Genomic DNA, 16,848 nt, shown 5'->3' with positions numbered 1-16,848 from the left:
GTGAGAGTTCTACCCAAGTGTCTCCCCATACCTGCATGTGGCCTGGCACATAGACAGGAGAGTTTTTTCCCTGCTGGCTTTACATTTGCAGCTATGTAGGGAGGCCTACTATAATGCAAGTTGGAGGAAGAGAACAAAAATAGGACTGCCGATAACTGTGATCCTGGTGCCACCTCTGGTTCCCTAGAAAGTAGGGCTAATGGGCGAGGTAGTGGCACAGCTAGTAAAGTGCATGAGTTACCACGTTCAAGCCCCTGGTCCTTACGTACAGAAGGAAGTTTCGCAAGCAATGGAGTAATGCTGCAGGTGTCTCTTTTTCTCTTTCTCCTTGTCTCTCCCCCTCTCTTGCCCTATTTCTCTCTGACTCTAACATAATTTAAATTTTTTTAAAAAAGGAAAGAAGGGTTGCTGTGAGCAGAGGACTCATCATGTAGGTACTGAGTTCCAGCGAAAACCCCAATAACTCTGGTGGTAAAAAATAGTAATGGTAAGTAATACATTTTTAAAATTAAAAAAAAGAAGTAGTGCTAGTGGAAGGACCTCTCCTCTGAATCAGTACAGCAACTACAAAGACTAACCACAAACACTAAGGTTCCTGCTATATTTTAATTATATATATATTTACTGCCACTCCGGCTATCACTGGGGCTTGGTCCTTGCACAAAACCGCAGCTCCCTCTGGCCATTTTTTAATTCTTTCTCCCTACCTTCCTTTCTTCCTTTGATAAGACAGAGATAAACTGAAAGGGAAGGGGGAGCGAGAGAGGGAGAGAGGGAGAGAGGGAGAGGGAGAGGGAGAGAGAGACCTGCATCACCACTTACAAAGCTTCCCACCCCCACCCCACCCCTGCCAGTGGGGACTAGGAACTTGAACTCAGGTCCTTGTGTATGGTAACCTCATCCAGGTCTGTCACTGCCATGCTCCCATGCTGCATTTTTAAAGAATTTCAGTAAAATTGTACCCATATGTCAGCAACAATATTGTATGCCATTAATAGCCCCCAAGAAAATGATAAAGACAAGTTTCAGTAAATGTTGTCTTCTATCTCATGATATATCTAATTTTTTTAAATTAATAAGAAAAATGACTTTTTTCTCTCTTTTTTAAAATCAGAGCATTGTTCAGCTCTGCTTTATAGTAGTGTGTGTATGTGTGTGTGTGTGGAGGGAGGTATTGAAGCTGAAACTTCAGACCTGAAGGTCTTTTGTATATTATACTATCTCCCCAGCCCAGTAATTTTTCTTTAAATATTATTGATGCCCTATGAAAACAGGTCCACTCTTGTTCTCACACTGAAGGTTATGAGACTCCCTCCTGACTATTCAGACTTTTAAAAATTTTAACAAGTCACTTCACATTTTAAAAAGGCTGACTTCTGTGCTACATATTGATAATGATAAATCACTATTCATGCCTTCTCCTCTACCCAGAGGACTTATTAATATTATAAGGTAACTTGAGGGAGTAGAGCTAAGTAAGCATGATAAAAACAAATAAATAGAAGGTGAGTCTCTCACTCAAGAAATCTTTCCAACTGACATCCTTAATTTCCATTCAACTGTGCATAGGCAATTGCCCCCCCCAAGAGATTTTATAAGCTTCATAATTTCAAACTTCTGGATTTTATTTTCTCTGTAAAGTTGTTGCTTTGACAGACACAGATGAGATGAGTTTGTGAACATAAATATAAAATACATTTTTAAAATAAAATTTAGGCAGGGGTAGACAGCATGTCTGAGCTGAGGCTTCTAAGTCCTAAGTTCAGTTCTCCACACCACAAGCCAGAGCTGAGGAATGTTGTGGTTAAAAAAAAAAAAAGAAGAAGAAGAAGCTATCAGGGGAGGGGATGGGATGTGGAGTTCTAGTGGTGGGAATTGTGTGAAGTTGTACCCCTCTTATCCTATGGTTTTGTTAAGAAATTTTTAAAGAATATATATTATATGTACATAAATACATACATATATATGTATATATGCTAATCAGTAGACCATTTACTCTGTAAAGGACAAAGGATTTGAGAGACAAATATCTGAAAGAAAAACTGCCTCCAAAGGAAGTCTGTGTAAAAATTAAACAGGCCAGGAGCTGGGCAGTGGTATATCTTGTAGAAGGTATATATTATAATGCTCAAGGATCTGGGTTCAAGCCCGCAGTTCCCACCTACAGAGGGGTAGCATCACAAATGATGAAGCAGTACACAGGGGTCTCTCTTTCTCTCTCCCTCTCTATTTCCCCATCCCTCTGGATTTCTTTGTCTCCATTCAATAAATAAAATATTTTTATTGTTTTTTTTAATTGGGGGATTTGATAAAATGTTTTTAAAAAATTTAACAGGCCTAAGAGGGGATCTACTTGACTGATAGCAGTCAAGAGAGATGTCATCTCTGTAGGGAGATTGCAGAGACTGGGCCCCACCCATTCTCTTTAGTGCAGAAGTGTGGGCCACATGTTACTGCAGAGAGTGAAATCAGTGTGGGAACGCCGGTGTGATTCCAGGTCCAAGGACCATGTGAACAGGAACAGCTGCCATATTTTCTTGCCCAGCACCCTGTGACTGGAAATAAATATGAGTGGCAGGAAGATGAGCAAGGGCTACTGGGTCATAACCAATCATCATCTTTACAACTCAGGCAGAAACTCTGAAAGGGTGAATCAACTCAGTGAAATTAGTATTTTATGACTGTTCCCACCTACAAGGTGACTTTAGCCAAATATACTGTAAAAACCAATTAATTTTTTTTAAACAAAAGACGGTATGCCTGAAATACAGGACTATGCTTTTGCAATGCCTCCTGTGGACAAACTATGGCCCAAGGAGGTAAGCACTGTCAACTTTCTAAAAGGTCTGCCATTTCTTTGCAGAGATTTGAGGTCTAAATCACAAATAGCTTTCTCCAAAAAGAGCGAAGCACTCAATTATTTGATGATTCAATCTGTTCACTAATTGTTTCTTAATTAATACCAAAATTATAAGCATATATGAATTATCAAAAAGTGTATTCCTAATTCAGGCGAAAGGTCCAATTAAGCCAGTGCAATCTATGACTCTGTGATCCTTGTGACTTACCACAGCCTGGGTAGAGCTCTCCTGCAAATCCCACAGCAGGATGTGGTTGTCCGCCAAGGAGATGACTTTCTTCCCATCTCCTGTGGGTTCCCATAAGACACTGGGAGAAGAATGGCAGTCATTAATACCAATGTTGAAGAGCCTCAAGCTTGTGGCTAAGAGTGTTCATACATTCACTGTAATCCTCAAGTTGTTTCCTGGCCCACCCACACTAACTCTTCTGACACTAGACCTATATTGTCATCTCTCCGCTATGGACAAGTCCAAGTTCCTTAGGCCAAACTCACTTGGTATTAGTAGACTAGGCCTTTGTGAAGTACTTATGGTTAACTTAAGTACTTATAGTCAGGGTATTGGGGGCCAACAATAGGTTAGTGGCTTCATAAGGAGAGACACCAGACTGTATATACATATTATCCCCCCCTCCACCTCTCCCACTTTCTCTCTCTACTTGTCTACCCACCTATCTACATATTTTCCCAACTCTAGCTATCTCTATCTGATTTTTTTCACTCTCTCCATGTCTCTCTCTATCTCTGCCTTTCTCTTTTCCATATGAATATGTAATAAGAAGGCAGTCATCTGCAAACCAGGAAGTAATTCCTCACCAGAATAGGGCCCTGGCAGAACCCTGATTTCAGACATCCAGCCTTCAGAACTGTGAAAAGTAAATGTTCCTGGTGTTTGAATGCCCACCACCTTCCAGAATGTAGAGTCTTATTATAGCAGCCCCAGTTATCTGAGACACTGGTTGATACCTTTCCCAATGACTAAAGACAGAGAGCTGACTAGTTCTTAACAACGAGACATGAGGAGATACCAGAAGCAAATCTCAGAAATGCATAAAACAGACATTGTGACTTTGGATAGGAAACCCAAATCCTCCACAGGTATCTCCTTACCAGTCCAGGGATATGGTAAAACATGGTAGGAAATGGGGAACAGGAGCTGAGTACTGAGCAGGAAAAGTTATCCTGGCCTGGTGAGCTGGCTCAGTGTGGGCCCTGCCTGTGATAAAGGCCAACTTCTGTATGTTTCAGCCAAATTCTACTAGAGTCACTTATAGCCAAAACCCTCTGGACACATGCTTACTAGAACAACTGACACAGAAGTCATATACTCTCTGTAGTAAAGCTATGAAGATATATATATATATATATTATATATATATATATTATATATTATAGTTTGGACACACACAAGGATTTCTGTCTTCCCTCCTCATGAGATTCTTAATATGCTGATAAAGAGGAGATACTTTCATGGTATATACTGTAATGCATGAAGAATTGAAGAATCAAAGACTTAAAAAAAAAAGTTTGATTTTTTTCTCTCAAACAGAATACAATGCTGACTGATTGGGGGGCATTCCCAGACTTCATCCTCATACCATCTTTTTTAAGATCATAAACAGAGCTATTATTAGGTTTAATCATGACATTAATATAACTCAAAAACACAGTTCTTTCTCATTTATTAAGAAATGCATATATAGTTCATTGTACATTGACCATAGGTTGTGTCACTCCTATTAGACAAAGAGCTTTCTGCGTTTTTCTTAATAATAGCAATGAAGATATCCAGTGACAAAATTAAATACCAAAGCTGGGACACCAAGAAATCTGGTTCTGAAACCTGCTGCTCTTAATATTGTATGATAATGGCCAATTCAAATGTTCAAGCCAATTCTTTAGCACAAGAAAATCAAACTCCTTTTGGTAGCCTGTTTTCTCAGTGAACTTATGCAAAGTTGAGACAACTGATGATGAATTCCAAGGGATAATGCAAAACAGAGAAAGATGAAAAGGGCAACCCACTCATCTGTGCTTGACATTTTCCATCTGCCTTAGTCTGCTCAAGTTGCTGTAACAAACACCAGAGACCAAGGGCTTAAACAAGTTCCCACAGTTGTCTGGATCAGGGTGCTGGTCTGGACAGAATCTTCCTAAGTCATGGAGAAGCATATTTTTACTCAGTTCTCATGTGTCAAAGGGCAGAGAGAAGCTCCTATATCCTTTTCATAAGGGCACTAATTCCATCTTTAAGACTTGGTCAATGTCTCTATCTCCAAATGTCTTCACCTGAGGGATTAAGGTTGGAACATATAAACTGGGGTTAGGAGGTGGGGCTAGAAGAATGCAACACATATCATATATTTGGGAGAAATAAAGAAATAAACTTATGTTGATTGGTAGTTCTTTACGAAAAAGCACTCATAAGTTAAACAAAGCAAACAAACAACAACAACAAAAAAACTAGTATAGTTTTGGCTATTACAAATAGTGCTGCTAAGAACATATGTGTACACAGATATATGTACACAGATATGTGTAAACATATGTTCTTAGCAGCACTTTCATGGGCCCTTTGGAATATAACTAAAATAGGCCTACTAGCTATCTTCAAAACAGAAGACTCCCCAACTCTTTATCTGCACTACTCCAGCCTTTAAGTTCATGATTAGTCAACTGCTGTGCAGATGTCCCCTCAGGCTAGTGCCAGTTTCCGCGAGAGTTAATAGGATATTCTCAGTGCCCTTCCCAACCAATCCCGTCTTGGCTCGTCACTCACGGTTTTTGCCCTAAAAAGCCCTTCTTCTTCCGCCCTCTCTCTCTTGCCCGGTTTCCACCTCAGTGGTTAGACACAGAAAAGGGTGCTGCGCGAGGTGGCCATTTTGGCTAGCTCCATGTGGCCTGAACCACTGCGCTCTCACCCAACTCTGAGGTGGCTGCGCAAATAAAGAATTGTGTTCCCTCTCCTCTCCAGATCTCCTCTCTCTCTCTCTCTCTCTCTCTCTCTCTCTCCTCCGCATTGCAGCATGACAGTCAACAACTTGTTTGGCTTTATATGTTAACTCTTTTTTCAACCACCACGTTCCAGATGCTAACATGATCCCAACCATACTTCCTTGGACAGACAACCCCACCAATGTGTCCTGGAGCTCTGATTCCCCAGAACTCCAACCCACTAGGGAAAGAGAGAGACAGGCTAGGAGTATGGATCAACCTGTCAACACCCATGTTCAGCAGGGAAGTAATTACAGAAGCCAGACCTTCCACTTTCTGCGCCCCATAATGACCCTGAGTCCATACTCCCAGAGGGTTAAAGAATAGGAAAGCTATCAGGGGAGGGGATGGGATACAGAGTGGTGGTGGGAATTGTGCAAAGCTGTACCCCTCTTATCCTATGGTTTTGTTAATGTTCCCTTTTATTTTTAATATTTATTTATTTATTACCTTTTGTTGCCCATGTTGTTTTATTGTTGTAGTTATTATTGTTGTTGGTGTTTATGTTGTCATTGTTGGATAGGACAGAGAGAAATGGAGAGAGGAGGGGAAGATAGAGAGGGGGAGAAAAATATAGACCGGATATGAAGCGACTCCCCTACAGGTGGAGAGCCGGGGCCTTGAACCAGGATATTTATGCTGGTCCTTGTGCTTGGTCCCACGTGTGCTTAACCCACTGCACTACCACCCAATGTTTCCTTTTTATAAATAAAAAATTTTTTAAAAATGAAATGAAATCAGTGCCACTTTAAAATAAATAAATACATAAATAAAAATAAAAGTCTCTAAACAATTAAAATTCACGCAGAAAAACTCACACATTTGTGGCCAGGTGGTGGCACACCTGGTCGAGCACACACATTACCATGTACAAGAGCCCAGGTTTGAGCTTCCACTCTACACATGCAGGGGGAAGCTTCATGAGTGGTGAAGCAGATCTAAGGTATCTATCCCTCTCCCTCTCTCAATTTCTCCTCCTCCCCCCTCAATTTCTCTCTTTCCTATCAAATAAAATAGAAAGGGGAAAAAATGACCACTAGGAGTGGTGTACTAGTAGTACAGGCATCAAGCCCCAGTGAGAACCCTAGTGGCAATTAAAACACATACACACATACATTTTATATTTTAAATGACAATTTCTTTGAGATACTCTAAATGACAACTTCTTTGAGACCCTTATCAGAAGTTCTCTTCCATCTCCCATGTAGTTTTCTACTTTTAATTGGTTACATGACTTCTAAGTCTACAGGAAAATAAAACACTGGTGAGGAGCTGGGCTGCAGTAAGCAGTAGTATAGGCAATAGGGCAAACTATACAAACTGATTACTCCTCAGCAGTTTGAGGAGAGAGGAAAAGAAGGAAGCAATAAAGATAGAAATGAAGGGGAAGAAAGGAGTGGGGAAAGAAATGGACAACACTGCCCTTGTGTGTGGACCTACTCCCAATCACAGCTAGAAATCTCTGTGGTTTATGTTCAGCAAACTCTTGATTTTAAAGTAATAAATATCAAAAGGTTTAAGAAAATTTTCATCTGTTGTGCTATTTAAGTATGGATATGTAATTTCAACAAGCATCAGTGACCATAAAAACTCATTCAAAAGAGCAACCTATTCACAATTCAGGTAGCTCAATGTTAAAGACTCAGAATTTCAGAATGACAAAATTAAGTTGACCTCTTGAGAACACTGGGGAACAAAAAAAGCACTGCGTCTTCCCATTGATAAAAGGTGTCCTAGTCACCCACTGTGAAATACCACCTGATGATAACAGTAGATGCTAACCATGTGAGTTAAAGGAATTTCAGGGTAAATACTCCACCACTGGGTCTCATCACAGAAAGGGCTACGAAGGCAAACACCCAACATACTACCAACAGGCAGGACAATCTCCCCAGCCCTCAGGAAAATTCTATAGACCCCAGTGGCTGTCAGGATTATCATGGAGACCAGGTCCCACTAACCTTGAAAAAGCCATCCAGGCCACATCCTGATGGTAAGGAGGCCTGAAAGGCCAAATTCCATAGCACTGTGGGTATACTAAACATCATATACACTCTAGGTAACTTACACACACACACACACACACACACACACACACACACACACACACACACACACACACAGAGAGAGAGAGAGAGGTGGGGGGCACAGTACATCTAGAGGGTATCTATACACACAAATGGCCTAGATATAGATTGGAGAGTTGTCGGTCAATGCAAGGTGCCCTTACAAAAACTTGTTATCCTGATTCCCCTCAATTCTTTTTGCTTAGCCAGAGACACACAGATACATTTGCATAAGTTTCGATTCCAAAGCTGTAGAGAATATAAACCAAATGACACGTTCACCTCTAGAAACCAAATCAAACAGCAACAGGGTATTATGAGGAAGCAGCATGCTTCAAAGAATATTCTTCCTCCAGACACATGTGCAAGCAATTACACCTTTCTCCTATGGTTTAAAGAAAATGGGTCACCTTGGTCTAGTTTTCTTCCAGGAGTGGAAGGAAGTGAAGTGGAGGAAAGAATTTCCCTCAGGAAACTATTCCTCTCACTTTCTCCTCATTCCACAGTTTTCAGCTGCCTTTGTATGGGCCAAGGGATATATTTCTCTCAGAGAAAGCTTATGCTTCCCAGTAATATTATCAGAGGAAACAATCAAATGACTTTCAAGTGACTATAGAAGCATCTTTAAGGGAAAAAAATGTATAATAATTCAGAAAAAAAAAATCCTTCAAGTACAAGAAGCAATACTGACTTGCTTTTTAAAAAGTAATCTGACTTTAATTTCTAATAGACAATGGTTTTACAAAATGCTTCATTGGGGGGGAACAAAGTATCTTGTCACTTCAGTTCAGAAGGTCACAATGGATGTGTCAATTGTAATGATGACTATAAAGACCACAGGAAGGTAGAATAAAGTGGAGTTCTTAGAAGACACTCCTGAGACTTCTGAACTTGAGTTCATGAGTGGCCACAGATTCTAAAGCCCTATAGTGGGTTACCACACAGACTGGGTTTCAGGGTCTGGGGTGGTTGGGTGCATACCGACAGCAGAGAAAGGTATTTGGGGGAGGCCCTGCCTTATTCTTGCTAGATATCTATGAAGCCAATTTCCCCAAAACAGTTTCTGAAACCACTATATATTTTAAGAATGGTAATAGGCAGTTCCCTAAACAATCAGAGCTCTGAGATGCCATGCTTCTTATCTGAGACAAATGTCAAGGCAAAGACAGGAAGAGTGAGAGAGAAATTCTCAAGAATTTGAACTTGAGAACATAGGGATCATAGGAACTCCAAGACCCAAAATCAGGTGAGGAGGATGATTCCTCTGCTAGCACCAGGGTGGAAGTTAGGAAAATGCAGTCACTTCAATAAAATAAGATTAGGAGGGAAAAAAAACCCAAAAAACACCAGATTTCTGGGAGGGAGAACATGCATCTAATTCCATCTAGCTGCCTGCCAACAACATTGGTGGTGAGTTGCTACATCACTTTCTGCAGGAATCTGTCCTCGGGGTTCACTGGGATTGCCTCTGGCTTGTGCGTGCTAATAGCAACCTGCATTGTCACTGATACATGTTACAGACTACACATCCTCCACAAACACAGACAATCTTGGATGCACACCAAGTACCTGATGAAGTCTCACCACCTCATGAGTGGCACTCTATATACATATGACAGAAGAACGAGTGAATGAGGAATTAGTTATGCTCCCCCTCTCTTGATATGTTCCAGTGCATCTTACACTGCATGAAAAATAAAATGAAAATGATTCTACTTATCCTGGAGATAAAGGGAAAAAATTAAAAATAAATTTTAAAAATTTGTTTTATGCTACCAGTTAAAGCTTGTATCAGAATGATAATTACTATTAATAGGTGACATGTAACTCCCAAGACTTTTCTGTACTAATGCTGATATGTATTATATAATAACAATAATTGCTTATAGAACTGAGGTCATATCATTAACATTATTCTGCAGCTTATTTTTCCTTTTCATTCAAAATACATCTGAGGTAGCTTTACATGTCAAATAGATACTAATCTTTTCAGAGGCTACAAAAAAAAAAACTACTACTTATGCATTTTGCAAACTAGCAAATCCAATCCCCTCCTGTGTTAAGATTTCAATTGTTCATGATCACTCACTGTCCTATGTAACAATGGAGTGGGTGCCTAGTAGGTGCATTTCTGAACACAATTTAAAGTAAATTCTTGTCACTATAATTACCAGGTCAAAGTACTGACATATTTCCCAGCTGTCAGTCTTCCTCCCAAAAGCCTGTTTTCCTCAAATGTTCAGAGGCACCAGCACTGAGTCATTATGATCTTGACCATTCTGATAGGAACCACTACCCTTGCTTTAAAGGCCTACCTCTACTGCTTCAATCTGCATTTTCTGGATAAGCAGGGAGACTGTGTGTCATGCCAAATGTTTCTGAAGTATTTCTATTTCTTCTATGAACTATTTGCACACTTAAGACATTGTGACTTCTCTGGTTCCGTCCAAAAGCAGGCCCTGGATGGTAAAGAATGCTAATAACTGGGGGGGAAAAAATCAGACACCTTTAGAGTCTCACCAAATCTACTGAACTGGATAATACCCAATACAGTAACAGTAATATTAAGCAAAATACATAATCAGTCCTATCAAAATTAAAAATACCAGTTAAATCCAGAGTCAGTTTTCTAAGCACTTTGAGCATGTTTTTCTCCTATAGAAGCACAGGTAATAAATATGAAGGCTTTGTGGGATATTTTAGGCTTCTAAAACTACTCCATTCTGTCAAGGTAGCACCAAATCCTACCATGAATCGTAGAAGTAACTGGCAAGAGGCTGGGCAGGCAAGATTCTACAGTCCCATGTTAGACTATGTTAGAGAACTGCCTTAGTTTCCAAAGATCTTCAGACTTATAAAATTGGCTCACTGCAGTTATCCACACCAGACAGATATGTAAGCCTAAGATCAAGGTGATTAAATGTTGAGTTCAGGCTCTGGACCATGTGATGTGTAAGATGCCACTGCTGTCAGCCAGCTACTTCAAAGGCTCATGGCTGTAATTGTGTGTCCATCTCATGTATATTGAATTGGCTTTTTTTCCATGCATAAATAGTTCTTTATTTGTAATAGTTTTTTAAAATTTTTATTAGTGATTTAATAATGATTAACAAGACTGTAAGATAAGAGGGGTACAATTCCACATAGTTCTTAACATCAGAGTTCTGTGTCCTATCCTCTTTATTGGAAGCTTCCCTATTTTTTATCCCTCTCTGGGAGTAAGGACCAAAATTCTTTATGGGGTACAGAAGGTGGAAGGTCTGGCTTCTGTAATTGCTTTCTGCTGAGTATGGATGTTGGCAGGTCAATCCATATCCCCAGCCTGTTACTATATTTCCCTAGTGGGGTAGGGCTTTGGAAAGGTGAGGTTCTGGGACACACTGGTGAGGTCATCTGTCTAAGGAAGACAGGATGGCATCATGGTAGCATCTGCAACTTGGTGGCTGAAATGCAGTATGATATAAAGCAAAGTGTTTAACAGGTAGGCACCCAAAGGTTAGAATAGGACAAATGAAACTAGGTGTCTTTGTGTGGGAGGAGGTTGGGGAGTCTTTTTGTTTAGGTATGTTCCATGAGTTGAAAATAGGACTAGAAAGCTGGATTAGGGCAGAGAGTAGCTCCCAAATATGAGCAAAGTAAATAAATACCATTAACAGTTAACTCCATCTATCTGATTTTTAAATACCCCTTAAAACTAACCTAAGCAATGCTGTTTGGGGTTGAGTTCATTGCCTTTAAGAAAGGTCCTTCTTCTTTTCCCCCTTCTCAGTGGACCTTCTTAGGGATCTCTTTAGGAAGCCATGTCTCAGGTGGTTTGCATGGGTCTTTATGAAAGAGAGATACAAGTGGCAGATGATATGAGAAAATAATACTTGTGCATCTTTGTTTTTTCAACAGTGTCAACACAGTAGATGCGAATATAATTCACTGATTTTAAGTTTTAAGATATTAGGCATTTTAAGATATTAGATAATGTTCCTTTACTCATTTTACCTAAAAGATGATATTAAAGCTTAAAAAAAAATCCTCAAAATAATGAAATTTTGTGGTCTTGAGATCTAAAAATCTGGAGTAAACTCTTTCTTTTGTCCTTTGTTAAAATGCTTACATTTCAGGAGTTGGGCAGCAGCGCAGCAGGTTAATCGCATGTGGCGCAAAGTGCAAGGACCAGCATAAGGGTCCTGGTTCGAGCCCCTGGCTCCCCACCTGCGGGGGGGGGGGTCCCCTTCACAGGCAGTGAAGCAGGTCTGCAGGTGTCTATCTTTCTCTCCCCCTCTCTGTCTTCCCCTCCTCTCTCCATTTCTCTCTGTCCTATCCAACAATGATGACATTAATAACTACAACAATAAAACAATAAGGGCAACAAAAGGGAAAATAAATACTTTTTAAAAATTAAAAAGAAAAAAAACAAAAAAATGCTTACATTTCCCTGCTACCAGTGATTTGGTAGAGATCCATGCCTTCACAGTTCCCCCACTTTCAACAGACTCTTCATTTATCTCCAAGATTGAGAGAGCTGGGAAGGGGGAGGGGCAGAGGGAGGGAGGGAAGGAGACTAACCATAGAGCCACTCTACCGCTTATTAAGCTTCACCTTTGCATAATACTCTCATGTAATGGCCAAGGATTCATACCTAGGTCCTTGCACATGGTAAAGTATGTACACTACTGGGTGAGCTATCTCCTAGTCTCCCCACTTTAATATATATCATTAGTAATTCAATAGTGGTTTACAAAGTTATATGTGGAGTCAACTCTTAAATTTCTGGTCTGTCATTTACAACCATCTGACTTTGGTCAGTTTCTCAGCTTCTAGTGTCTGTCTGCTCATCTGTAAAATAAGGTGAAGGCATACCCAAGCCATGAATTCTCTTCTTCACCAAGGAAATGCCCCATTTTGAGAGTTGACTCTGAATAACTACAGAAACTAAATTCTGAGACGTCTCTAAATATTGACCAGTCATTTCTGAGGGGATTTAAATCTGTAAGTCACATAACTTGAAGGTGAAAAAGAATAAAAGTGCCTTCTATATACTATACAAGTTAATATTATGTCATATCTATTCCAATGGCCCATTGATTCTAAAGCAGTATTTATATTCACAGTTTGTTAAGTGTCCTTCTAAGATTAGATTAAGGAAAAAGCAACCACATATCCCAGAATAGGCAAGAAACTAGTGGGTTTTCTCCTTTGGAAATGAATCTAAAATAGGTTGGAGGACAGAATAAAAGAACAGGCAAGAAACTAGTATGTTTTTTTCCTTTGGAAATTAATCTAAAATAGGTTGGAGGACCTGATAGAGTGCTGAAGGAGAGTTTTAGATGCCCATAAAGGAAAAGACATAAAAACCCACATAGACAGGACACAGAGAACATCTTCACAACAGGGCCCATTCTCACCACAGCTACACTTCCTCCCTGCAGAGCGATGAGGGTTAGCTGAGACCCAGCATCCTGCATATCTGGTGGCAAGATCTGATCAGGATGTGCACTTCCCCACTCCATCTCACCCCACAGGTGAACCTGGACTGATCCACTCACTATTCAAAACTACAAGAAAAGTAAACACACACACACACACACACACACACACAAAGAGAGTAAGTAAAAGCTGTCATCAAACAAGGAGTACAACTAGAGGAACTATACAAAAGCAGAAAATCTAAATGTATCTTCTGGGTCACATGTCCTGGTGTGCTGGGCATTCCAGCATGGTCACCACTGATACACCCTTTGTGCTCAATGTACCACCAAGTGAACTTGGGTACGCCTTCTTGTTTCTTAGTTAACCATACCCCTGCCTGAATTCTTGTAGCATCATTTCTCTTATTCCTTTCATAGAGTTGCTTCTATCATTTATTTTATGTGAGCTTAACATTCACAAAAGATGGTTCAATAAGCAAACAGAGTCTCTTTGTTCTTCTCCAGAAGGTGTAAAACCAGAAGGCTTAAATAAAGCCATTGATTCTTCCTAGAGAAAGACATCTCTTATAGGAAATTGCATAAATGAGATGCTAGACACCAGAGCGATCATCAATGAGTAAAGTTTCTGTGGGGAAGTGCTTCTTCCACCTTACATTTCACTGTCTATCAAATCACTGTTGTTGGTTTATAGGTAGCAATCTCCATAATCATTAGTGTTTGTAACATGCTTTGGAATAACTGGACTATGCAAAGTGCAATAAAAAGATAAATTCTATTTTATCATGGATCATCACCATGAAACTAGTGCTATAAACGTAAGAAAATAATCTAGAATGTGTGCCATACTTGCTACTCCAAACTAAGAAGTTTATTTCTTTGTTCATAAAGAGCATCCACTGTTCTGCTTTATCACACTCCACTCATGAATTTCAAAGGACATAAAATTATATTAGCTAGTCAAGAGCAAAGTAACATATACCTAACAGAAGTATGTTATTTAGAATAGTCATTTAGAATTTATAAGAAAATAAAGAAAAGGGATGTTTCTGTAAATCAACCCAAATAAAAATCAAAACTTCTTCAGGGCAGTTATCAAGGGTCATAATAGCAGGAAGATGGCTTGAATTTGGTAGGTTTTATGCTGACCAAACAAAATGTATACTTCTCTTCTTCAGAAAGAATGATCCAAACTCTGCATTTTGCCTTATGGAGTAAGCTCAGCTCAGTGGACACTTAGAAGTTATCAATATAAGGTATATTTAAATTCACACCATACAACCACTTAGTGTGAAAAGTGATGGTGCAGAATTCCAGAAGGTGTGGCTATGGAATATCAGAGAACAGCAGACTCCTCCTCCAAAACAGCAACTATTGACAACCATGAATCCATAAACCTCACCAAACTGCAGCTGGGACATCTGCAGACACCGAGACCTGGCCTCAGGTGGGTGCTAGTGTGCATGGTCAAGGTAAGAGAGGGCACAGGATTGAAACCAAGCACATGAAGGATGGGAGCTCCAGAAACAAATAGCACCATTTTGCCTCTGAGCAATAGCAGTCAAGGCTGCTCGTGGTGTTGACTATGAGAGGGGGTAAACTCTGAGCTTTGGCCCATGGCCTTGAGGTGAGAATCCGCTGTGCTGCTGGCAGGGCCACACCACAGTAGCAGGGGATATGCCTAACCAGTAATGGTCTGCCCTCTAAACTAAGACAGATATACAGAAAGGTATTTTGCAAGAGCTGGCAGCTAAAATGAAATAGGCAGCAGCTGATAGCCAAATGACAAACTGAGCCCTGTTTCTTCAAAAGTAGCTGCCACCTAGTAGCAAACACCTGTGCTAGAATTTGGACTGAAATTCTACAGAGAAGCCATATAAACATACTACATAGAGTATAGAACAGCTCAAGGGATTAACAAGCAACATAATGTCATGCCCCATCCCCCACTACCAAATATGTAAACAAAGTGAAATATAATAATTATTATAACAACACCACCTGTTGGCTCAGCAATAACCAACACAATAAATGCATAAATAGCAGAAAAATAGCAAAAACAAAACTGGGGAGAGGATATGGACAGACTATTCACCAAAGAAGAGATCCAAAAGACCAACAGAAATATGAAAAATGTTCCAAGTCACTGGTTGTCAGAGAAATGCAAATAAAGACAACAATGAGATACTACTTCACTTCTGTAAGAATATTTTATATCAGAAAACATACTAATAACAAATGCTGGCAATGTTGAAGGGGTAAAGCAACTCTCCTGCACTACCGATGGGAATTTAAATTGGTCCAACCCCAGTGGAGAGCAATCTGGAGAACTCTCAAAAGGCTAGATGGATTCTATGACCTAGAAATTCCTCTCCTGAGGAGATATCCTAAGGAATCAAGTACACTCATCCAAAAAAAAAAAAAAAAAAAAAAAAAACTTTGTATACCTATGTTCACAGTAGCACAATTAATAATAGCCAAAATCTAGAAGTAATCCAGGTATCTAACAACAGATGACTGGTTGAGTAAGTTGTGGTATACAGACACAACGGAATACTACTCAGCTATTAAGAATGATGAAGTTACCTGCTTCACCTCAACTTGGATGGAGCTTGAGTGAATCATGTATCAGATAAGCCAGAAAGAGAAGGATGAATATGGGATAATCTCACTCATGGCAATAAGCTGAGAAATAACAACAGAAAGGGAAACACAAAGTAGAACTTGGACTGGGTTTAGTGTTTTGCACCAAAGCAAAGGGCTCTGGGAAAGTAGGGGGTGTGGCTTTCAGGTCCTGGTGCATAATGATAGTGAAAGAGAATCTATACTGAGAATGAGAGTGTCTTACAGAAAATTGAACAATTTTACACAAGTATCAACAACTATAAATTAAATCTCCCCAATTAAAAAAATAGTTTGATAATAAAAGGCAATTGAACAAGTTATTTTCCAACTCATGTAACTCTCTTAAAACATATACATTTGGTATATGTATATGTACCAAATACATATATTTGGCCTGCAGATAGCTAACCTGTAGAGCACACGCTATACCATACTTGAGGAACCAAGTGAGCCCCCACCAATTGACAGCATCATGCATGGCATAGAGAAAGCTCCATGAAAGGTAAAATAGTACAGTACAATGATGCCTCTCTTTTCTGTCTTTTTCTCTCTCTTTTCATCTGTCTGTCCAAAAGTGAAAGGAAAATAAAGTCCACAGGGAGCATCAGAATCATGCAGGAATGAGATACCAAAGGACAAAAATAAATACATGTACATACACATCAACGTATGTGCACACACATTACTTTGATTAATTTCTTCATGCTTAAAAATCCATAGTAGAAAACAACATAGCTATTCACAGCTACTGCATGGATTTTATAAGTAAGCTCAAGTTTCAGTCAAGAAGCATGCTTGATCATTATGTGGATGGGAGTTCTTAATGGCTGTGACCCACAAACACTGCCTGGCAACCCTCACAGCCAAGTCTGTATCTTTTGGC

General features: G+C 39.7%; 1 protein-coding gene across 1 annotated transcript in view; it reads right to left on the bottom strand.

The window, feature by feature from the left end:
• EIPR1 (EARP complex and GARP complex interacting protein 1) overlaps window positions 1-16,848 on the bottom strand; it is a 208,610-nt gene that overhangs the window by 34,936 nt on the left and 156,826 nt on the right. Inside the window, exon 5 of the mRNA XM_007518928.3 lies at window positions 3,069-3,168. Coding sequence (XP_007518990.1) covers window positions 3,069-3,168 — 100 coding nt within the window. The remainder of the gene's footprint in view (window positions 1-3,068; window positions 3,169-16,848) is intronic.

This window comes from Erinaceus europaeus, chromosome 3 (genome assembly GCF_950295315.1).
Source record: "Erinaceus europaeus chromosome 3, mEriEur2.1, whole genome shotgun sequence".
NCBI lineage: Eukaryota > Metazoa > Chordata > Mammalia > Eulipotyphla > Erinaceidae > Erinaceus > Erinaceus europaeus.
Note: the sequence above shows the minus strand (reverse complement) of the source record. Positions and strands in the feature narration are given on the sequence as shown.